Source organism: Rhinopithecus bieti, unplaced genomic scaffold, assembly GCF_001698545.2.
Source record: "Rhinopithecus bieti isolate Rb0 unplaced genomic scaffold, ASM169854v2 scaffold_64265, whole genome shotgun sequence".
In the NCBI taxonomy this organism is placed as follows: Eukaryota; Metazoa; Chordata; class Mammalia; order Primates; family Cercopithecidae; genus Rhinopithecus; species Rhinopithecus bieti.
This window is the reverse complement of record NW_016827299.1, coordinates 262,179-282,865: the sequence shown is the minus strand read 5'-3', so window position 1 is coordinate 282,865 and position 20,687 is coordinate 262,179. Positions and strand designations below refer to the sequence as shown.

Below are 20,687 nucleotides of genomic sequence, written 5' to 3'. Positions count from 1 at the left end.
GGAGCCACGGAACTCCGCAGTTTGCGTATACTCGAATTTCCTATTGCTCGGACGATCCATGCGGAATCCGTGAGTAGTGCGGCTCCTTTACGCAACTGGCGTTATCCGAAGTGAATAGCTAGGTGGCGCGTGTACGCCCATAGCGTAGCACCCATAGGCGGACGGGGTGCGGCTGCGCAGGGAGCTGAGTGGCCCTTGTACGCCGCTAGCGTAGCAGGGTGTCTGACTCGCGGCTTTCTGCGACGCAGTTAGCGCAGTCGGCTTTGGTGAATACACGATTTGGTGCAGCCGGGGTTTGGTACCGAGCGGAGAGGAGATGCACACGGCACTCGAGTGTGAGGTAACTATAAAACCCCGATTTGTTTACATTCCCTCCCCCAGAACCGGCCCCGTGCGCGGCGGAGACTGCGAGTCCCGGGACGGCGTGGGGGTAGAAAGGGAGAACAGAACCGGGGAGTCGGGGCTGGGTCCCTTGGGGATGCGGGCGCTGGGGTTCCCGCAGCTGCTGCAGTCGGCGGCTGCGAGCCGAAGCAGAGCGCGTGGTGGGCAGCGTGTTGGGCGCCTCGGCTCCTCGTGTGCGGTCTGGGCTGCTGCGGGCCGCGGGATCGGGAGCCGGCGGCGTCCATTCCGCGTGCGGAGCCTCGCGCCCCCTCACCCTCCTGTGGAGGTTGGCTGAGCCTCGCGGGCCGCGCCCGGGGTGGGGGAGTGACCGCTGGGCGGGCGGCGGCGGTTAGGGGTCTGCGCGCCGGCCGCGGATGGCGTCGCCGGCGCGGGCGGGCGAGGCTTTGGGGATCTGTAGGCAGGTCTTCGGGGGCTTGGCGACCAAGCGACCCGGTTTCTTCCTGTCCAGTCGTTCTCTCTGGTGTATAATGGGGCCAGGGGACCCCGGGATGGAGCCGCGGCGCCGCTGTTCCGGACCGAGGCTAACGGACGGCGGCGCCTCTGCTCCTACTAGTTTTCTCCCGGACCAACCGAAAAGCCGAGGCGGAGCACGGGGTAGTGAAGATCTCGGCCTGTTGGGGGTCCCTGGAGCTGAGGGCAAGGGTGGGGCCGGGTCGGTGGGACAGGCCGGGTGGGCCGGAGGTGGCGCGGCCACTCGGCTTTGTTCCGGAAAGCCCTTAGGTGGAGTGCGATGTGGGGCGCGGCAGGGGGAGCGTGTAGAGGAACCTTCGCGCACCGCCTCTCTGGGTCTGGAAATCTGCTGAACTCCTTGCCTCTGTTGGGGTCCCCCGAACGCCCCAGCTAAGAAGGGCGGGGGGCCTTGCCAGGGCGCGAGCGACATGACGTTCAAGGTCTTCCTGTGGCTTCTGTAAAGAAATGTTCACGTGGGAGCTTGTCCACATGGGCTGTACTAAGGATCTGGCACGAGGAAGAAATATCACTGCAGAATCTGAAGCCCTCCGTTGGAAGGGTCGTTCTCTCGAGTACCTATCCTAAATGACAGTGACACAAAACACATGTTAGAAAAAAGCAAAAAGGATGGTAGGTTATACTGGTTTTTTTTAAAAAAACTTTTATTTATACTTTTTGCTGTTAAGTCCTCTAATTTTACATTGGAACTGAGTCATTCTTGGAGCAAAACTAGAATGTAATAGATTTACATTTCCTTTGTGTTTTCTTTTTCGATATGTATCTAAATTGTACATAACTAAGAACAAGCAAGTAATGGAAAAGCTGGAGATGTAGAATTTAGTTCCTTCTAACTTAGTATGCAATTGAAGCCTCAACTCGAGACTCCTGTGTATTGTTTTATATTAGGACTCTATTGTACAAATATTTGAGAACCTTAATATGAGTCAGTTACTTTTTCTAGATCTTGGAGATCCATGCCAGACAACGCACGTTCTACAGACACTGGTTACTCCAGTGGCTCCTTACTGGAAACAGATACATAATATCAATGATAAGTGCTGTGAAGAAAATAAAACAATGATGTGCTGGTAGGGATTTTTAACTTTTTTGTGTGATGAACCACAGAATGATGGTTTTAAATGTATGAAATACATAGAATTGCAACAGAAACCAGTTGTAATGAAATGAAGATATTAAATATGACATCTATAAGTAAAGCATTAGCGAGGACTGTAAATGATCTTTAAAGAGTTTAGCTTAAATTTAATCTAAAATTCCTATCAGGTATTTCACATCGCTGTAATTTTTGCCTGCATTCGTAACTGAATAGATAAGTAAATTTTTTTTTTTTTTTTTCCTGACATTCACAAACATTCTGCGTTCTGTACATAGACCCCTGGATAAGAACCCCTGTGCAAGAATGACTTTGGTGCTACTTTAAAAGGAGTGGTTAGGGAAGACCTCATAGGAAATGACATCAATAATGTATTGCATGATAACCTATACTAGTTCTTACTGTTACCAATTTAAATTCTAACCGCTTAAAAGCTAACACGGTCCTGCCCTTTTTTTTGAGCACCTGATTTGAAGTACTTTGAGTAGGCCTCAAGTGTAGTATGCAAGTACTAATCTAGGGGTTGTGCCTTTTTTCAAAAGTGATTTTTGGAGAAGATAGGATGTAGTATTCTAGCAAGGATAATTCAGCATCTGGGATGATCATTTGTTTCTGATTAGAGAAATTTGCCTTGTTAATATTCTGTTCACCCAACCCTTGTACCCTCAGTGCTGACCAATACTGGAAAAAATTTAGGGCTTTGGAGTTAAATTTTAAAGGTTCAAAACCTTGATCTATTAATTAGTTGGCTTACCTTGAGGAAGTTGCTAATCTTAATTTTCTATTTGAACTTCAAGTACAAAAACGCTACTCACAGACTTAACTGTGACCATTAAATGAGATAATCAAAAGGCTGAAGATGATAGTGAATTGATTTTACCTTTTTTCTACATCCAGACGTTTCAGTTCTTTCATTAGTGGTTGAAGCACTGTGTTCTTTTTCTTCCTCCACCCGCTCCTTGATTACCTCCAGAATGAGCTTTGATGGTCTCTACTGGGCCTTTGGGGGGGGGGGGGGTTGGATACAGTTATCCTGTTGTTTTTGCTCTGTTGCTTATATATAATACTCATGGATTTATTTCTGCTTCTCTTCCATTTTCTAATTTATAATAACCTGTGCATCTTGTTTTCCCTGCCAAACTAAATTTCTTGAGGGAGTACATACTGCACAGTTTTTTTTGTCACATACTGCTTATGACACATGAATATGCAGAACTTGTCATGCTCTTTAAGTTTAAAATGCTAATTGAGTGAATCAAAACTTAAATTCACCATTATGGTTAGGCTAAAAATGTCAACTTGTATTTATATAGTGCTTACCGCAGTATTGGAAATATCATGAGTTTTGTATCAGAAGGACGTTATTACTAGTGCATTTTAAAGTGATACTCACCAGTCATAGTTGCAAAAGTAAGTACACAATGGAAAATGGAAGAGAAATGTAGGCAATCAAAACAAAACTAGTTTTTTCCTTTATAACAGAAGTTTTATTAATTCATCTTTCATGTAAGTGTAGTTCTCATTAAAAATACCCTAAAGCTTAAAGTTTGCAAGGCTGCCCAGCCTAACCCACAACAGTTTGATGCTGCCCCCTAGCGTTTGATTCCCTTCACCTTTTCCTAAAATAAGATAATGTTTAAATTACAATTAGATTTACTTAGTGTTATAAATTTGGTCTATTTTAAAATTTCCTCCGTCTAGTTAGTGTTGCTAATAAGATGGACATAAGTGTTTTTTAACTGCTTAATTCTGATTGCTTTTAGCCCCTAGTTTTCCAAATGGGGGTGAATTTTGGGTAGAGATAGAACAATCACGAAGTTACCTTGCTCCAAAAAAGAAATTTATGTATGGGATTGTTTTCAAAGCAGGAAGTTAGCCATGTAAATAACAGCAATTTTATTTATTTAATCTGGGCTTCTCCTTATCTTGCATGATACAAAAATCTACTTTCTAGATTAATTTAGTTCCATATAACTTTGTATTGCTTTGACTGTACTAATAATAAAGTTTGAAAGTGTTAAATTTACATTGTGAACTTTTTTAAAATTTGAATTTATTTCGTACTATGACTTTTATAGAATAATTCTTAAAAACTAGTTTCAAGGACCTCTTAATAGCCACAAGATTTCCTTTTTTATATCATTAATATTTTATATGAATGCTGTAATGAAATCCAAGTATTCAGTTTACACGCAGATGTATACCACAATATACCACTACACAAAGGCAATGAACACATGACATTCTACAAAATCTACAGAAAGGATTTTCTATAGTCAGTGCAAACTCTAAGGTTTTAGGTTTTATTCAGATCGTTGCAATATCAGTATATCAAACTCTCTTTTTATTATCCTCTTTAAGTTCTATGGGTAGGCCACAGGATAACTTTTAGCTTTTTCTAAAATACCCAAACATATTCTCAATAAAAAATTATTGGAATACTTAAAAGTATATTTAGTAGGTATGAAGAAATATAGAACCAAAATTACATTTTTAAATAATAGCATGTATTTATTTAAATAGAGACGAGGGCCTTGCCATGTTGTCCAGGCTGGTTACAAATTCTTGGGCTCAGGCAGTCCTCCCATCTTGGCCTCCCATAGTGCTGGGATTACAGGCATGAGCCACTGTGCCCAGCCAGTAATACTAAATTATTTCCAAATTGACTGCTTAGGAGACCACATACAATGTTCAGACATGTTAAAACAGGACACAATTCATTGTATCACATCAGTAATTCTATGTCGAATACTATTTTTCTGTCAGAACATAAGGTTATTTTTGGATTGCCAGATGCAAGGAATGGATATTTAATAGATTTTTACTGGTAGATTTTTTTACATTAAAAGGTGTTAGAATAGGATGCTACTGGTGATACAGGTTTGCAGGCTTATACAAGTATAAGGACAAAATCTAAAATCTTGTTCAGGTGTTTTCACAATCTAGAAGTAAATATTTTGTCATTACCTACTTTTATAATCATATTTTATAATTACTCATTTTTAGATACTGCTGAAAGGGAGATATCAGATAATATCCTTGTATTAATATTTCTAATCAATTTTACCCTTTTATATACTCTGCTTTGGGGGACTACCCATCCCATTAAGACTTTTAGGGATTAGAAAAGCAAAAATGTTGTAGGATGTATCCTTATTAATACCATTATGTACTTTCGTAGGATGGGAAGTATTGTTATGAGAACTGTGAATGGAGGTTAATTTTAATCCTCTATAATTAAGATTTAATCAGTGATCACTTTAGGTTTTAGATTTTCATTGAATAAAGGAAGAAGAAAAACCTCAATCACTTTTAGTATAGTAAGAAGATCACAAAGATATGTATCCTCCTGTGGTGTTGCTTTTTTTTTCTTTTTGAGACTGTGTCTGTTCCCTAGGCTGGAGTGCAGTGGTGAGATCAGAGCTCACTGCAGCCCTGACCTCCTGGGCTCAGGTCATCCTCCTCCTTCAGCCTTCCTAGTAGCTGGGAATACAGGAACATGTTGCCACCATGCCTAGCTAATTTTTTGTGTTTTTTTTTTTTTGTAGAGACAGAGTTTCACCATGTTGTCCAGGCTGGTCTCAAACTCTTGGACTCAAGTGAACTACCTGCCTTGGCCTCTTGAAGTGCTGGGATTACAGGCATGAGCCACCATGCCCAGCCTATGCTACTGCTTTAATATCTATAAATAAAAACAAACAATTTCAGATATGTCTTGCCTTCCCACCTCTAGACTTTTTTCTAAATTCACTTTTATATATTTGAATTTTTGAGTTTTAAAATAGTGATTTCCCCTATAATTGTCTGCTGGATTCATACTTTTTTTTTTTTTTACAAAAATGTGTAAATTAAATTCGGGTCAGCAAACTATGGGCCAAATAGCCCTGTTTCTGTAAATTGTTGGAACAAAACTTGCTTATTCATATGTGTATTGTCTATAGATGCGTTTGTGGTAAAATAGTAGAAAAATGTTCAGTCAAATGATCAATTCATAGGTAATGTGAATTCTCAGGTGTTCTTTACCTACATAGTATGGAAGCTTTTTGTCTCTTTCCCCTTTCCATTTTTCCTCTACAGAGGGAATTATGCTTTATTACGCTTGAAGTCGGAAAAGGAATGTGAAGCCCTTGGCCTTCAACTGTGGGTTACCACATAACTGTCACACTGTTTGTACTGCTTATGTAGCTCTCTCACATTTACCTTTTCTAATTGAAAAGCTGATTGTGTCTTCCTTGTAACTCTGAGCAGGAAATGGATATATTTTTATGCTGCCTGTGTCTCATGTCGTCTTTCCCTTCCCCTTTCCGTCCTCTCTTCTCACTCCCCTCATAAAGCAGTTCAAAACTGCATGCATGCTTAACAGGCTTGTGAACAAATATTTTGGTATATTAACTCAGTGCACTTCTACTGAAGATGACTCCTTACATTATTTTGCTTCACAAAATATATGTGAAGAAATATATTTTCACTGTGTTACAGAGGAACATAGCTTCTTGATGAAAGGGGCTAGGGAAAGATTGATTTATATATTTTATTAATATAAATGAAGTAATACATGATGTGTTATTACATTATAAAATGAGATTAATAAAACAATATAAGAAAATTAACATGTAGTAATGAGATCGTGTAACATACAGCATGTATTCTATGTGTATATACATTAGAAGCCTGTGAGATCATGTTTTCTAGTCCCATGGACCTTTTTTAGAAAAGCGTATCACCTGACTTCATAATTTTTTAATGTTTGGAATATACTGTTTTTAAGATTTTGGTTTTATGGTGTTTCAAGAATATAGAAGTTATGAAACAGGAGAAATAAGACGTAAATTGTATATTAAAACAAAAAAGATTTGGGTTTTAAATTAGAATAGTCTAGTTTTTTTCTTTTTTCTTTTTCCAACTTTTATTTTAGATTCAGAGGGTACATGTACAGGTTTGTTACCCGGGTATATTGTGAGCTGCTGAAGTTTGGGGCATGAATGATCCTGTCACCCAGGTACTGAGCATAGTGCCCAACAATTAGTTTTTCAGCCCTTTCCCTCTTCTTTCCATTCCGTTTTTTCCTAATAAAGTGAATAATTGAATGTATATAACATCCTATGAAAGTAGTACAGTGTATATATAAAATTTATTTTTGAGCAACTAATTATGCCAGTTAAAAATTGAAAATCAGAAAGGTATGCTAAAGTTAAATCACTGAAATATATTTTAAAAAATGTTCTTTAAATTTACTGTAAATATAATTTCATGGAATATATAATTTCTGAAACAAATTCTTAAATCTTTTTCTCTGAAGATTTTTGCCTAAACACAAGTACTTGAAGTTTTTTAGTTAACTGATATGTGTGTGAAAGTGTTGGATGTCAGTGCAACTGACATTTTCTTTTCCTAAAAAAGAAATGGACATTAGGGGTTTTAGTTCTTTAGGAGTTGTGTTATTTTTAATTATAGCTTTTCTTTTTTTTTAAAAAAAGAAAATATACACTAAAATGTGGGGAGAAAAAACTTAAAATTTAGCAGCAGTCATAGAAGAAATTGCGAAAACCTTAAGTTTCATTGCATGTACATGAAAACATCTATACATGAAAGGGAAAACATCATGATCAAAATAAAAAGGAACATGATAGAACTGAAGGGTTTTTGCAGAAAATGTGACTGAATCATGTTATGTAAAACTTACATATGTTGGAAAACATATTGAGACATCAGGAATAGCTTTAAAATATAAATTAAAATAAGGTAAGACGTTTTATTTATTTAAAAATTTATAGTAATGCGAATGAGAGTGCTATAATCATACTGCTGGTGGCAGTATAACCAAGCTTAATTTCTCTAGAAATCAATTTGGAATATGACAAAACCTGAAAAGTGTTAAAATTTTTATAGTTTTTCCCCATATCTTGGAATTCATTCGAAAGATAATAGTACAAATAGGAATTAAAATGTTTGCATATTGTGTTTAAAACTGCAAACAGGCTGGGCGCAGTGGCTCAAACCTGTAATCCCAGCACTTTGGGAAGCCGGAGTGAGAGGATTACTTAAGGCCAAGAGTTCGAGACCATCCTGGGCAACGTAGGGAAACTACCATCTCTACAAAAAATATTAGCCGGGTATGAGGTCAGGCATGGTGGCTCACACCTATAATCCCAGCACTTTGGGAGGCTGAAGGGGGTGGATCACCTGAGGTCAGGAGTTTGAGACTAGCCTGGCCAACATGGCGAAACCCCACCTCTATTTAAAAAATATAAAAAATTAGCTGGGTGTGGTAGCAGGCGCCTGTAATCGCAGCTACTTGGGAGACTGAGGCAGGAGAATTGCTGGAACCTGGGAGATGGAGGTTGCAGCCAGCCGAGATCGCGCCATTATACTCCAGCCTGGGCGACAGAGTGAGACTCAGTCAAAAAAATAAAATTAGCCGAGTGTGGTGGTGTGTGCCTATAGTTCCAGCTGTGTGGGAGGCTGAAGTGGGAGGATGGCTTCAGCCCAGGAATTTGAGACTTTACTGAGCTATCATTGCACCGCTGCACTACAGCCTGGGCAACAAAGTGGAAACCTGCCTCAAAAAATAAATATTTAAAAAGAAAAGCCCACAGACAAATACTTGTGAAAATCTTAAAGCTAGAATTCATTTTCTTCTACATGTGACGTTATTTTATTGGTTTGTCAAATATAATTTGTAATTGCCAACTTTTAGATTTTTTTCAAAGTTATACATGAATATAGTTTAAAGAATCAAATAGTTGTGTGAAGTTTCTTGGGGGGAAAAAATCTGTCCCTTGTCTGCTCCTTTCATGTTCTGCCTAGAGAGATAAGGAACACCTTAGTTCCTTTAGTTGATTATTTTGCTATTCATTACCGTGTCTCCAGATAAAATGTTCATTACTTGCAGCTGATTCTCAGTTCCAACCATTATCTATTTAATGAAGAATGATTTTAGTGCTCTTTTCACTTCTCTGCATACTTTCCTATTCCCTGTACTCCAGTTTCTCAGTACAATTTTCATTGTAATTTTGGTTTAGAACAGTATTTGGTGTTACATTTTTATGCTATAAATGTTTTATACAATGTGCCATTGTAATAAACGACTACTTTCCTGCACAACTTTGTTTTTTCTGGCAATGATTAGCTTGATTTTTTTTGTCCTTTTATTTAATATGCATATATCAAAAGACCCCAACTCTTGTGTTTCTGAATGTAGCTGTGTAAGAAGGGAGAATGTGGTCAAGACTGTATGTTCAATAATTTTATGTAGTTTAAAAAAATTAATTGGACAGAAAGCTCCCATGTTGGGGAATAAGTAGCCTCTGTGTTGTCAGAAACATAAAAAATGTCAGTGTTATAAAAAGATTGACTTGGAGATTCTCTGATTATTTTTTCCCCCTGACCTCATGGAAAAGAAGGATCATTTTAGCTGTCAGTTTTTACAATGGCAAGCTGGTATAAAATCAAGGATTTATCACAGTGACAAGACACTGAAAAAGGGAAGGGTGAGAATGCATGGAATAATAAAGATTTGAGGTAGTGCAGCAGTAGCTATTTTTAGAATAAAGACAACTGTCAGTGATGAGTGGAAAGAGAACCAAGCTGTTGCCAGGCTGGAGTACTGTGTTACGATCCCAGCTCACTGCAGCTTTGACCTCCCGGGCTCAAGTAATCCTCCTACCTGAGCCAGGTAGCTGGGACTACAAGCATGGGCTACCACACCTGGCTAATTTTTAAAACATTTTCTGTAGAGATGGGGTTTGGCCATGTTGCTCAGGCTGGTCTCAAATTCCTGGACTCAAGCCATATGCCTGCTTTGGTCTCCCAAAGTGCTGGAATTACAGGTGTGAGCCATTCACCTGGCTGGTTAGCACAGTAAGTCTGCTTCATAATGCATGTAACTAAAATCATAAACATTTTAGTAGCTTCAAAAGACATCCCAACGACTGCATTTACTAAAATTTACCATTTACAGAGGTAGCAATATTACAGATAGCTTTCTCCAATATGGTACCGGGTTCCCTGTAATGAAAGGTTGAAAAGCAGAAATGCAGGTAGTTGTTTTGACATTTGATGAGAAAATGTAGATTTGTACATGAATGTATAGAATACAGTAAAGGTAGATATGATGTATTGATTGATTTGATATCTTAAGGTATAAATGTTTTTATTCTCTCTTAAGTTAGTGAAACAGGAGAACTGAGATAATACCCAAGCTCAATTAGCATGCACTTAACTTTTTGTATGAATGAATCTCAGTGGAAAGACTGGGTTGCCTGAATTGTGCTTTTATTTATTTATTGGAAGAGTTGCAGTGGCATTCCAAACTGTGAATATGATTTCCAGTAGATTAGATAGCTGGTGAAGTAGGGGGATGAAAAAGCAAACCATGAAGCTGTAAGAGGATTTTGTGGTCCCTGCTGAGAACTCATTACTACAATACTTTTTATCCCTTGAAGAATTTTCTAATGTCAGTGAAACTGGTAAGGTGTGGTGAGTCTTTCCAACTTCTGCTCAGATCCTAGTGAATTGGGTGCGTCCTGTAATCTAGAGCAGGTCTTGGATGTGCTAATGATGCACGTGCTCTTGTAATCTTTTGTTAGCATTCTTTCAAAAGAGTCACAACAGAAAGAATCCTCCCCCACCACCATACTTTTTGTAATTTAAGTGAAAGATACATAATACTGCATCTAATAATGGTAATACCTTAGGTTAATATATTTAGTTGCTTTACAAAGCAGTTTCATATACGTTCATTTATTTGGTGGATAAGTGTAGGTATTACTTCCCCTGTTTTGCAGAGAGAAAACAGTGGCACGACTGGGATGAACTAGAGACAGGTTTCTGATTCCTGGTTCTGTACTGCATACAAAATACTGCATTTAATGGATATATGAGAAGTAGGGACAACTCAATTTATATTATTATTAATAGCTTGCACTTAAATAACATTTAAATATTGCAAATAATGTAGGAAAATTAACAAATATTTTACTAAAAATATGTACATAATTTTATTCGGTTCTTATAGTTACTACAAAATAGAACAGAAATTAACAGTCCCACTTTATACATAGTAATAAGATTTAAAGTGGTTAAGGGACTTGCTCAAGGACTCATAACTAATACATGGCAGTCGGATCTCTAACATCTTTGACTCCTAGGCTGATCTATCTTCACTATGCACAGAGTCTCATTGCTTCTCTGTTACTCTGTGTGTGCCATTACTGAATCACAGAAGGAAACTAAATTGATACTTGACTACCTACGTTGTGGTCAATATAAAGTTTGATAAAGCCCTTCAGTCATTTTATAAATATCAGCTGTGTTTATATGATTGAGGCTATAAGTAAAACTGATTTCAACCATTTAAAGTAGTCCTGTAATGAAACGTTTAAAAAATGAAGTCCTTTATGAAGTTAGGAAACTGTGTATACATTTATTGAATAGATTTTCACATTAAATTTACTTAAAGCATGTTATCCAGGATGAGGGTTTTAGTGATTAATCTTTTGGTTTCTACCTTATTTACCTTCAGACTAGCAATCTGGAACATTGAAAAAGCTTGCTTTAAAACCTTGCTAAGCAACTTATAGTATCTTTTTCCTGTCGTTATTAGCATGTTGTGTGTGTTTGTATGCATGTGCACATGTGTGCACACACGGGTATAAAAGAAAGAATTGTGATACAGATATTAACTTCTCGTTCTTTCATTTGGTCTTCATTTTCCTTTAAAAAAATGCTCCCTAGAGTAAAATAGGTGTTTTTTTTTTTTTTTTTTTGGTTGTTGGTTGGTTGGTTGTTTTCTGGTTGTTGGTTTTGGTTTTAGTGAAATGAATTAAGTAGATCACACACAGGTAGTAAGTACTAAATTGATCAGGCTGGGTACTGTCGCTCGCACCCAGCACTTTGGGTCCCATCCAGCACTTTGGGAGGCTGAGGCAGGTGGATTACCTGAGGTCAGGAGTTCAGGTTGCCCTGTCTCTACTAAAAATACAAAAATTAGCCAGACAGGCACCTGTAATCCCAGTTACTCAGGAGGCTGAGGCAGGATAATCACCTGAACCCAGGAGACAAAGGTTGCAGTGAGCAGAGATCGTGCCACTGCACTCCAGCCTGGGCAACAGCGACTCTCTGTCGAAAACAAACAAACAAAAATTACTAAGTTGATTGGCCTCTCCAGTAGTTGAAACTAGGATTATTTTAGTATTTATCTGCTATTTTTCTTACTATGTCAGACAGTCATTTTGTTAAGTAATCTAAATTTATTCACAATGTTTTGTTTTTTTTTCTGTTGAGTAAGTAGTATTAAGAGACAATTTCTTTTCCCTTAAAAAAGTCTTTGTAGTGTATTTTAGATGAGTGACTTTAATAAAGATCTCAAAGTATTCTGATTTTAAGATTTACAAATATGCTCCTGTAGTAGACTAAAGAGCCCCTGTCTTTCAAGTCAGAGAAATGCCACAGACTTGAAATAACAGCTTAATCACGTTAGATACCTTTTCTGGGTCTCAGATTCCTTATACATAACATTGTTCAGCGAAATATACCTGAGGATTTTAAAATCTCAAACATTCTACCTTTTATTATGTTTATCTGTATGAAATAAAAGACAGTCTAAGACAGAATATCTGTAGGAGGATTTGTAATGTTAGCCATTTGTATATCTTCCTACTGAACTTGTTGTTTAGGTGTTTAATTTCATTAAAAAATTTTAAATTTGTAGCTTGGCATTTTACACATTGCAAAACTACAATGCAAAGCCTATAACTAAGGTTTTTGTAGGCTGGGCATGATGGCTTACACCTGTAATCCCAGCAGTTTGAGAGGCTAAAGTGGGAGGATCCCTTGAGCCCAGGAATTTGAGACCAGTATGGGCATCATAGTGAGATCTCATCTCTATATGAAAATAAAATAAATAAATGCCTTTAAAAGAGATTTTTGAGCTGGGCGCTGTGGCTCATACCTGTAATCCCAGCATTGTGGGAGACCGAGGTGGGTGGATAACAAGTTCAGTAGATCGAGACCATCCTGGCCAACATGGTGAAATCCCATCTCTACTAAAAATACAAAAATTAGCTGGGCGTGGTGGCACATGCCCATAGTCCCAACTACTTGGGAGGCTGAGGCAGGAGAATCGCTTGAACCCTGGAGGTGGAGGTTGCAGTGAGCGGAGATCGCACCACTGCCCTCCAGCCTGGTGACAGAGCAAGATTCTGTCTCAATAAATAAAGTGAAAAAGGTTTTTGTAAGACTTTACAGGAGAAATTGCTATGGAGAATATCAACCCTAATTCCTTTTTTTTTTTTTGACAAAAATAGTATATATTTATTATGTACAACATGTATTTTGAGATATGTATACATTGTGGAATGTCTAAATTGAGGTAACATGCATTATCTCACATATCTTTTTTTTGTGTGTGTGGTGAGAACATTTAACAGTATAGACCATTTCACAAATTTGCATGTTATCTTTGTGCAGGGCCTGTGCTAATCTCCTCTGTGTTGTTGCAATCTTGGTGTATATGCTGCTGAAGCAAACACCCTAATTCCTTTCATTTAAGGATCTAGTTAACCTTTCTCTTAAGTATAACCATGTATTTTGTTAAGCCATATCTTTTGTTACCAAAATGCCATTTTTTTTCTGGTTAAAAAATTGATTTTCTATTACAGTATTTTTTAAAGTGCATGTAAAAAACTGGTGAAATTTAAATAAGGTTTGTAGTTAATAGTATTGATGTCAGTTTCTTAGTTTTGAACATGTACTGGTTATGTTAGATGTTATTGGGAAAAATTGGGGAAAGAGTACATGGAAACTCTGAACTACTTTTACAACTTCTTGTGAATCTTAAATTATTTCAAAATAAGAAGTTGAAAAAGCACTTTTGAGTATTACTAAGTATGGATGTGTTTCTAGAAATTACGTGTTACTGGTGTTACTGATTTTACTAATTGAAGGTTGGAATAAACTTCATGTGGGGAATAAAAATTAAGTTTTGGATGAAATATAACACAGCTACAGAGAAGTACCCAAATTTTAAGTGTAAAATTCAAGTAGTTTTCATGAAGTGAAGCGCAACCATGTACCCAGCACCCAGGTAAGGAAATAAGACATTAATAGGAACCCAGAATTCCTCTCATGATTCTGCCCAGTCACTCCCCACACTGAAGTATAGTCACTTCACTACACATTTAGTTCTGGCTTTAGTCTTAAATACAAGAGAATATTAGTGAACTTCATTTTTTCTTTGCATCCAAAGCAAAATATTTGCATTCAAAATAATATAATAATTAGCACAATGATTAAGTTCCTAACTGTAAATTAGCCCCACTCTTAATGCAGAAATTATACAGTGATAGAATACTTAACGCTTTTAACTGTGGTTACGTATTGGAAATCAACAGCAAAAGATTAAAATAAATTTTTGTGGCACGGCTGGTTAGTTACCGGAATCCCTTTTCCCATTTCTCGTCAGTAGGCTCATCCGTTGATGTCTACAACACCTAGTAGAACTCTTCAGTAGAGATAACTCAGCTGAACTGAAAAAATATTATCAATTATAAAACTAACATAATCTTAATGCATAAAACTTGGAGAACTCCAAAACACAAGAGACGTAATAGAATATTTTGGCTTGGGCAAAGCTGCGTCCTATAAATGTCAGTTTTTAGGATTGAGTGGTATGTGGGCTTGTGCCATTTCCCTCATTCCTGTCTCCACCTCAGAGATCTTGTTTATGCTGTCGATGGAAAAGATTGTTAACATCTACTGGAATGCTTGGGAAATATAAGTTGGTGAGACCCTGGCCTCCTAGCCGATTGAAATCATGTGACTAACCCCTTGCCAGTGGAATGCGATGAGAAGTGATGCCTGCAACTTCTACTTCCCTTGCTGCTGAAGAAGAAACTTCTGAACCTGGACATTCTTTATCTTTCCCCGTTGGCTGGAATATCAACTGTGTAAGAATGTTATGTCTCTGAATGACTGGAGCGGAGCTGCACTCAGACCCGGAGTAGTCATCTTTTTTTTTTTTTTTAAAGATCCAAGTGATTTAATATGGAGTAGTCATCTTGAACTGTTTTTGAGAGAGACAAAAACTTGCCCATTTCTTAAACCACTACCTTTTGAGAGAGGTCTCTTTGCAATTAGTAGCTGCTTAGCCTGTGATAACAAAATGCATATTTCATCTAAATCATTTTTTTTTTCTTTTGAGACAGGGTCTTGCTCTGTCACCCAGGCTAGAGGGCACAGCGCGATCTTGGCTCACTACAGCCTGGCCCTCCTGAGTTCAATCAATCCTCCCACCTTAGCCTCTTAAGTAGCTGGGAGTACAGGCATGCATCACTACACCCAGCTAATTTTTTACTTTTTTTGTAGAGATAAGATCTTAGTATGTTGCCTAGGCTGACCTCAAACTCCTGGGCTCGACAGTCCTCCTGCCTAGGCCTCCTAAAAGTACTGGGATTATATGCATGATCCACCATGCCTGGGCTAAATGATTCTTAAGCATGCATCTGCTATAGTAGTTCTAAACTAAAGTTGCAAAGTTAGTGAATGATTTACTTTAATAATTTAAAAAAGCAGAGGTTTAATATTACCTCATGACGTTGCTTGTATCTTTGTATTCCTATAATACTCTCTTAAATGTAAGTGATTTGAGTACTGAAGATTCTTAAAATCTTTTCCATAGTAGAGTATGATGTATTTAAAAAATAGAGACAAATGATGTTTTAAAGCTTGTATAAATCATCTACAGCTTTTGTATTTCATGGAGTCATTCATTTGATGTTGTCTGATCAGTATATATGAATATCCTGTTTCCATCTCTGGTACCTGTTCATTTGACAGTGAGATAACATGCATTAAAGAAACCTCATGGTATTTGCGTATCAGCCGAATGAAGTAACACTCACACCTTTAATTAGTATCTTCTAGTGGAAAATCAAAGTAACTGCAGGGAGTGTAACAGGAGCTAAAGGAATATGTATCCTTTGCTTAACAGTGATTGGTCTTAATCACCCATGTCTTTTCATCTTCATTAGTGTACAAGTAAAAGTGATACACAGTTTAAATGGTGACTTTATCCATAAGACTGTAAGATTAAAAAACATCCCTAACTTAATGCTGCTTTGGAATTGATTTATAGACTATTTTAAAAAATGCTTAACCTATATATGCCATATATGATAATTCAACTTAACCTATTCAGATAGATCATAACATTAGATCAACTAAAGTATTATTTTATTTATTTATTTATTTTGAGACAGCGTCTCTATCGCCCAGGTTGGAGTGCAGTGGCAAGATCAAGGCTCACTGCAGCCTTGACTGCCCAAGCTCAGATGATCCTCCCACCTTGGCTTCTCAAATAGCTGAGACTACAGGCACACACCACCATGCCCAACTAATTTTTTTGTGTTTTTTGTAAAGACGGGGTTCTGCCATGTTGCTCAGGCTGGTCTTGAACTCTTGGGCTCAAGATCCGCCAATCTCTGCCTCCCAAAGTGATGGAATTGCAGGCGTGAGCTACAGTGCCCAGCCCAAAGTATCATTTTAGAGAAATGGAAGTGCTTGGTAATTTATTTGTATAAATAGGCACTCTCAAATTTTGTCTATCTTGCATCAAACTCACTAGAAAGACTGGATAAGTCATTACTAATTTATATGTGTAAATAGGCACTCTCAAATTTTGTCTAGCTTGCATCAGACTCACTAGAAAGGCTGGATAAGTCATTGCTAATTTATTTGTGTAAATAGGCACTCTCAAATTTTGTCTAGTTTGCATCAGACTCACTAGAAAGGCTGGATACGTCATTGCTGGGTCCTATCCTTAATGTTTCTGTTATAGTAGGTTTGGGTGGGATGCAGGAATTTGCCTTTCAGATTTCTAGCAAGCTTATGCTGCTCTCACAACGACAGTTTGATTAACCACTGATACAAGTTATGTAGTATCTTCAAATTTACAGAAAAGTACACAGAAGAATAATCAAGAACCCGAATCCCATTATCTTGCTTTAACAAATATTAAATGTTTTATCATATTACTTTAGATCCCTTTCCCATTTTTAAAGAAATAGCACACTGCAAGCGCAGTTAAATCTGTGTACTTCCTCTATCAGCTGATTTCCCTCCTTCCCTTTCTGAAAAGATAATGACTCTCCAGAATGCAGTCATCCCATGTTCTCTTGCTACATGAATATATACCCCCAAATAAGCAATTCTGCATGTTTTCAAAATTGTCTGTAAATTATACAGCATGTATCTTTTTGCAATTTTAAAAAGTATATTTCTGAGATTTTTTCATGTTAATACACAGTCCTTCATAGTCACATTTGTAACTGCAGTGTAATCTTTAATAACATAAATATACCATATTTATTTATTCTAATGATGAGCATTTAGGTTGTAGCAGGCAAAGTAGTGGTTACACGGTTGACCACTTTTCCTTATTTTATTTTATTTTTGAGACAGAGTTTTGTTCTTGTTGCCCAGGCTGGAGTGCAATGGCATGATCTCGGCTGACTACAACCTCTGCCTCCTGAGTTCAAGCGATTCTCCTGCCTCACCCTCCTGAGTAGCTGAGATTACAGGCACCCGCTACCATGCCTGGCTAATTTTTGTGTTTTAGTAGAGATAGGGTTTCACCATGTTGGTCAGGCTGGTCTTGAACTCCTGACCTCAGGTGATCCACCTGCCTCAGCCTCCCAAATTACTGGGATTACAGGTGTGAACCACTGCACCTGGCCTGCTTTTCTTTATTTACCTCCTTTTTTCTTGAGGCCTCATTCCCGCATGTTTTGTGAGTATTGCCTCTCCCACATACAGTCATATGCATTGCTTAATGCTGGGTATGTTCTGAGATGCAACCTTAGGTGAGTTTGTCGTTGTGTGAACATCATAGAGTATACTTAGGCAAACCTAGATGGTGTAGCCTCCTTTACACCAACCTGTAGAGTATAGCCTGTTGCTTCTAGGCTACAAACCTGTTGATATACTGAATATTGTAGGCAGTTGTGATACAATAGTAAGTATTTGTATGTTTAAACATAGAAAAGGCAGAGTCAAAATTCAGTGTAAAAGATTTTTAAAATGGTACACCAGTGTTGGGCACTAATATGAATGGAGCTTGCAGGACTGGAAGCAGCTGTGAGTGAGTCAGTGAGTGGGCAGTGAGTGAATGGGAAGGCCTGGGACATTACTGTACACTACTGTAAACCAATGATTGGCTTTGGCATGGGCATGTGTTAGAGACCTGATTAATCAAAGATAGGTAAAGAGAAATCTGAGAGAGGCTTGAGGGAAATATTTTTCTCCCTGGATAAAAAGAGACGTGAAGTTAAACCTTCCATCCAAACAGGATTTCTGTGGAAAAAAACAAAAAAGAAAAAAATTATGTTTTAAAAGAGATAAATCTTCCAGTTTTGAATATGATTATGCAGGGTTATCTTGAGACTCTGAGAAGGCAAATTTGAGAGTGCTTGGATTTTTGGTATTGTCCTAGAATCACCCATTTCTTTTGATTTCTTTTTATGTGAAAGTTTTCCTCTGTTTTAATCATTTGGTTGAGTATTCTGTCATTGCAATAGTTCACATTAGAAAAACATTTACGATATTGTAATAAGGATTTTTTTTTTTTTTTTTGAGATGGAGTCTCGCTCTGTCACTCAGTCTGGAGTGCAGTGGTGCCATCTCAGCTCACTGCAACCTCTGCCTCCCAGGTTCATGCCATGCTCTTGCCTCAGCCTCCTGAGTAACTTGTACTACAGGTGCCCGCCACCACGCCCGGCTAATTTTTTTTGTATCTTTAGTAGAGATGGGGTTTCACCGTGTTAGCCAGGATGGACTCGATCTCTTGACCTTATGATCCGCCTGCCTCGGCCTCCCAAAGTGCTGGGATTACAGGTGTGAGCCACCACGCCTGGCCCCAATAAGGATTCTTGAATGTGTCTTTGCATGCCTAAGCGCAAGGGTAATTAAAAGTGGAACTTGGGAGCTGTAGAGTGTGTTCATATTTGACTGTAATAGATGTCAAGTAGCTTTCCAAAATGGCTGTACCAATATATACTTCCACCAGAGGTAAGGTAGTTTGTTTCTTTGTATTAGACCTTTATTTAACTTCTAGTATTGTGATATACTAATTTTTGCCTGTTACTGTCTTAGAGCCTTATCTAGATTTGAATTGCCTAGATTATTAGTCATCATGTTGCTGTTTTACCAACCTGTTTTATGTTCTTTTCATAGTTGTCTATGCAGTAGTGGAGTCTTTTTATTACTATATGGGCTTTATATACTCGGGATACTGATGTTTTATAGACATTGTTTATATATACGCATTGCAAATTCTCCTAGTATATGGCTTGCTATAAGCTTTTTTGTTTTTGTTTTTTCTCCCCCGAGATGTCTTGCTGTGTCACCCAGTCTGGCAGGCCAGAGTGCAGTGGCACAATCTCGGCTTACTACAACCTCCACCTCCCGGGTTCAAGTAATTCTCCTGCCTCAACCTCCTGAGTAGCTGGGATTGTAGGCACTTGCCACCGCGCCTGGCCTATAAGCTTTTTTTTTGGTAGTGTCCTTTATTATAGAGTAATTTTAAAATAATTTAATCAGAAATTTTCATCATGATATGTGCTTTGTGTCTTGCCTAAAAAATCTTTCCTTATCCCAAAACCATAAAGACATTCTCTTACATTTTCTTCTAGAACTTGTTGATAATTTTGCTTTTCACATACAGGTTTTTAATGTTCTTGGAATTGACTTTTGTGTATAGTGTGAGGAAGAAACATTTTCACAATCAATATTATTGATTCTCTTTGAGAACTCTGTTCCACTCCACTGGCCTATCTACCCCTGTGCTAGTTCTATGTTTTTTTCGTTAGTATAATTTTATAAAAGATGTCTTTAATACCTTGCTAATCTTCTGAATTGTTTTGATTGTCCTTGGGTTTTTGCTTTTATGAGTTTTTGGATGTGCTTTGAAGTCTCACCAAAACCAAACAGCTATGAGGATTTTAATTGGCATTGAATTAAATTTGTATGTATACTTGGGAAGATTTTATATACCTTATGCAATGTATCCCACCTATAATGTAGATGATGTCTCTCTCCAGGTTTTGCAGTTCTTTACTGTCCTTCAGTAACATCTTAATAGATTTTTCCTTTTGATGGTTTTATGTCTTGTTCTACTTAATTGTAGAAACCATACAATTTTGTTTATAATTACTTTTTTGATTGGTTTTCAGTGAAGACAGTTTGATTTTTATAAAACTTTGTATTGAAATAAAATGTGTTCAGAAAGTACACAGAGCATAAGTGCCATGAACTGTCACAAAGTAAACATATTTACATAACTACTACTGATGTCAGGAAAGAGGATTACACTTTGCAATCCCCTCCACTCTGGTTTTCTCCCAATTATTATCCCCATCTTTCTTTCAAAAAGTAATCATGGCCAGGTGCGGTAGCTCACACCTCAATCTTAGCATTTTGGGAATTTGAGTTGGGAGGAGTGCTTGAGGCTAGGAGTTTGAGATCAGCCTGGACAACAGAGCAAGACCCCTGAAAGAAGAAAATTAAAACTGAGCGTGGTGGTACACACAGCTACTTGGAAGGCTAAGGTGGGAAGATCACTTGTGCCTGGGAGTTTAAGGCTCCAGTGAGCTTTGATTGCGCCACTGCACTCCAGCCTGGATATCAGAGTGACATCCTGTCTCCAAAAAAAAAAAAAAAAAAAAAA

At 37.9% G+C, this 20,687-nt stretch overlaps 1 protein-coding gene across 1 annotated transcript in view; it reads left to right on the top strand.

Annotated features, from left to right (window-relative positions):
* Positions 1-1,406: 1,406 nt before the first annotated feature.
* Positions 1,407-20,687, top strand: part of SLC39A10 (solute carrier family 39 member 10) — an 86,243-nt gene continuing 66,962 nt past the window's right edge. Inside the window, 1 exon segment of the mRNA XM_017863754.1 lies at positions 1,407-1,482. Coding sequence (XP_017719243.1) covers positions 1,458-1,482 — 25 coding nt within the window. The 5' untranslated portion in view covers positions 1,407-1,457.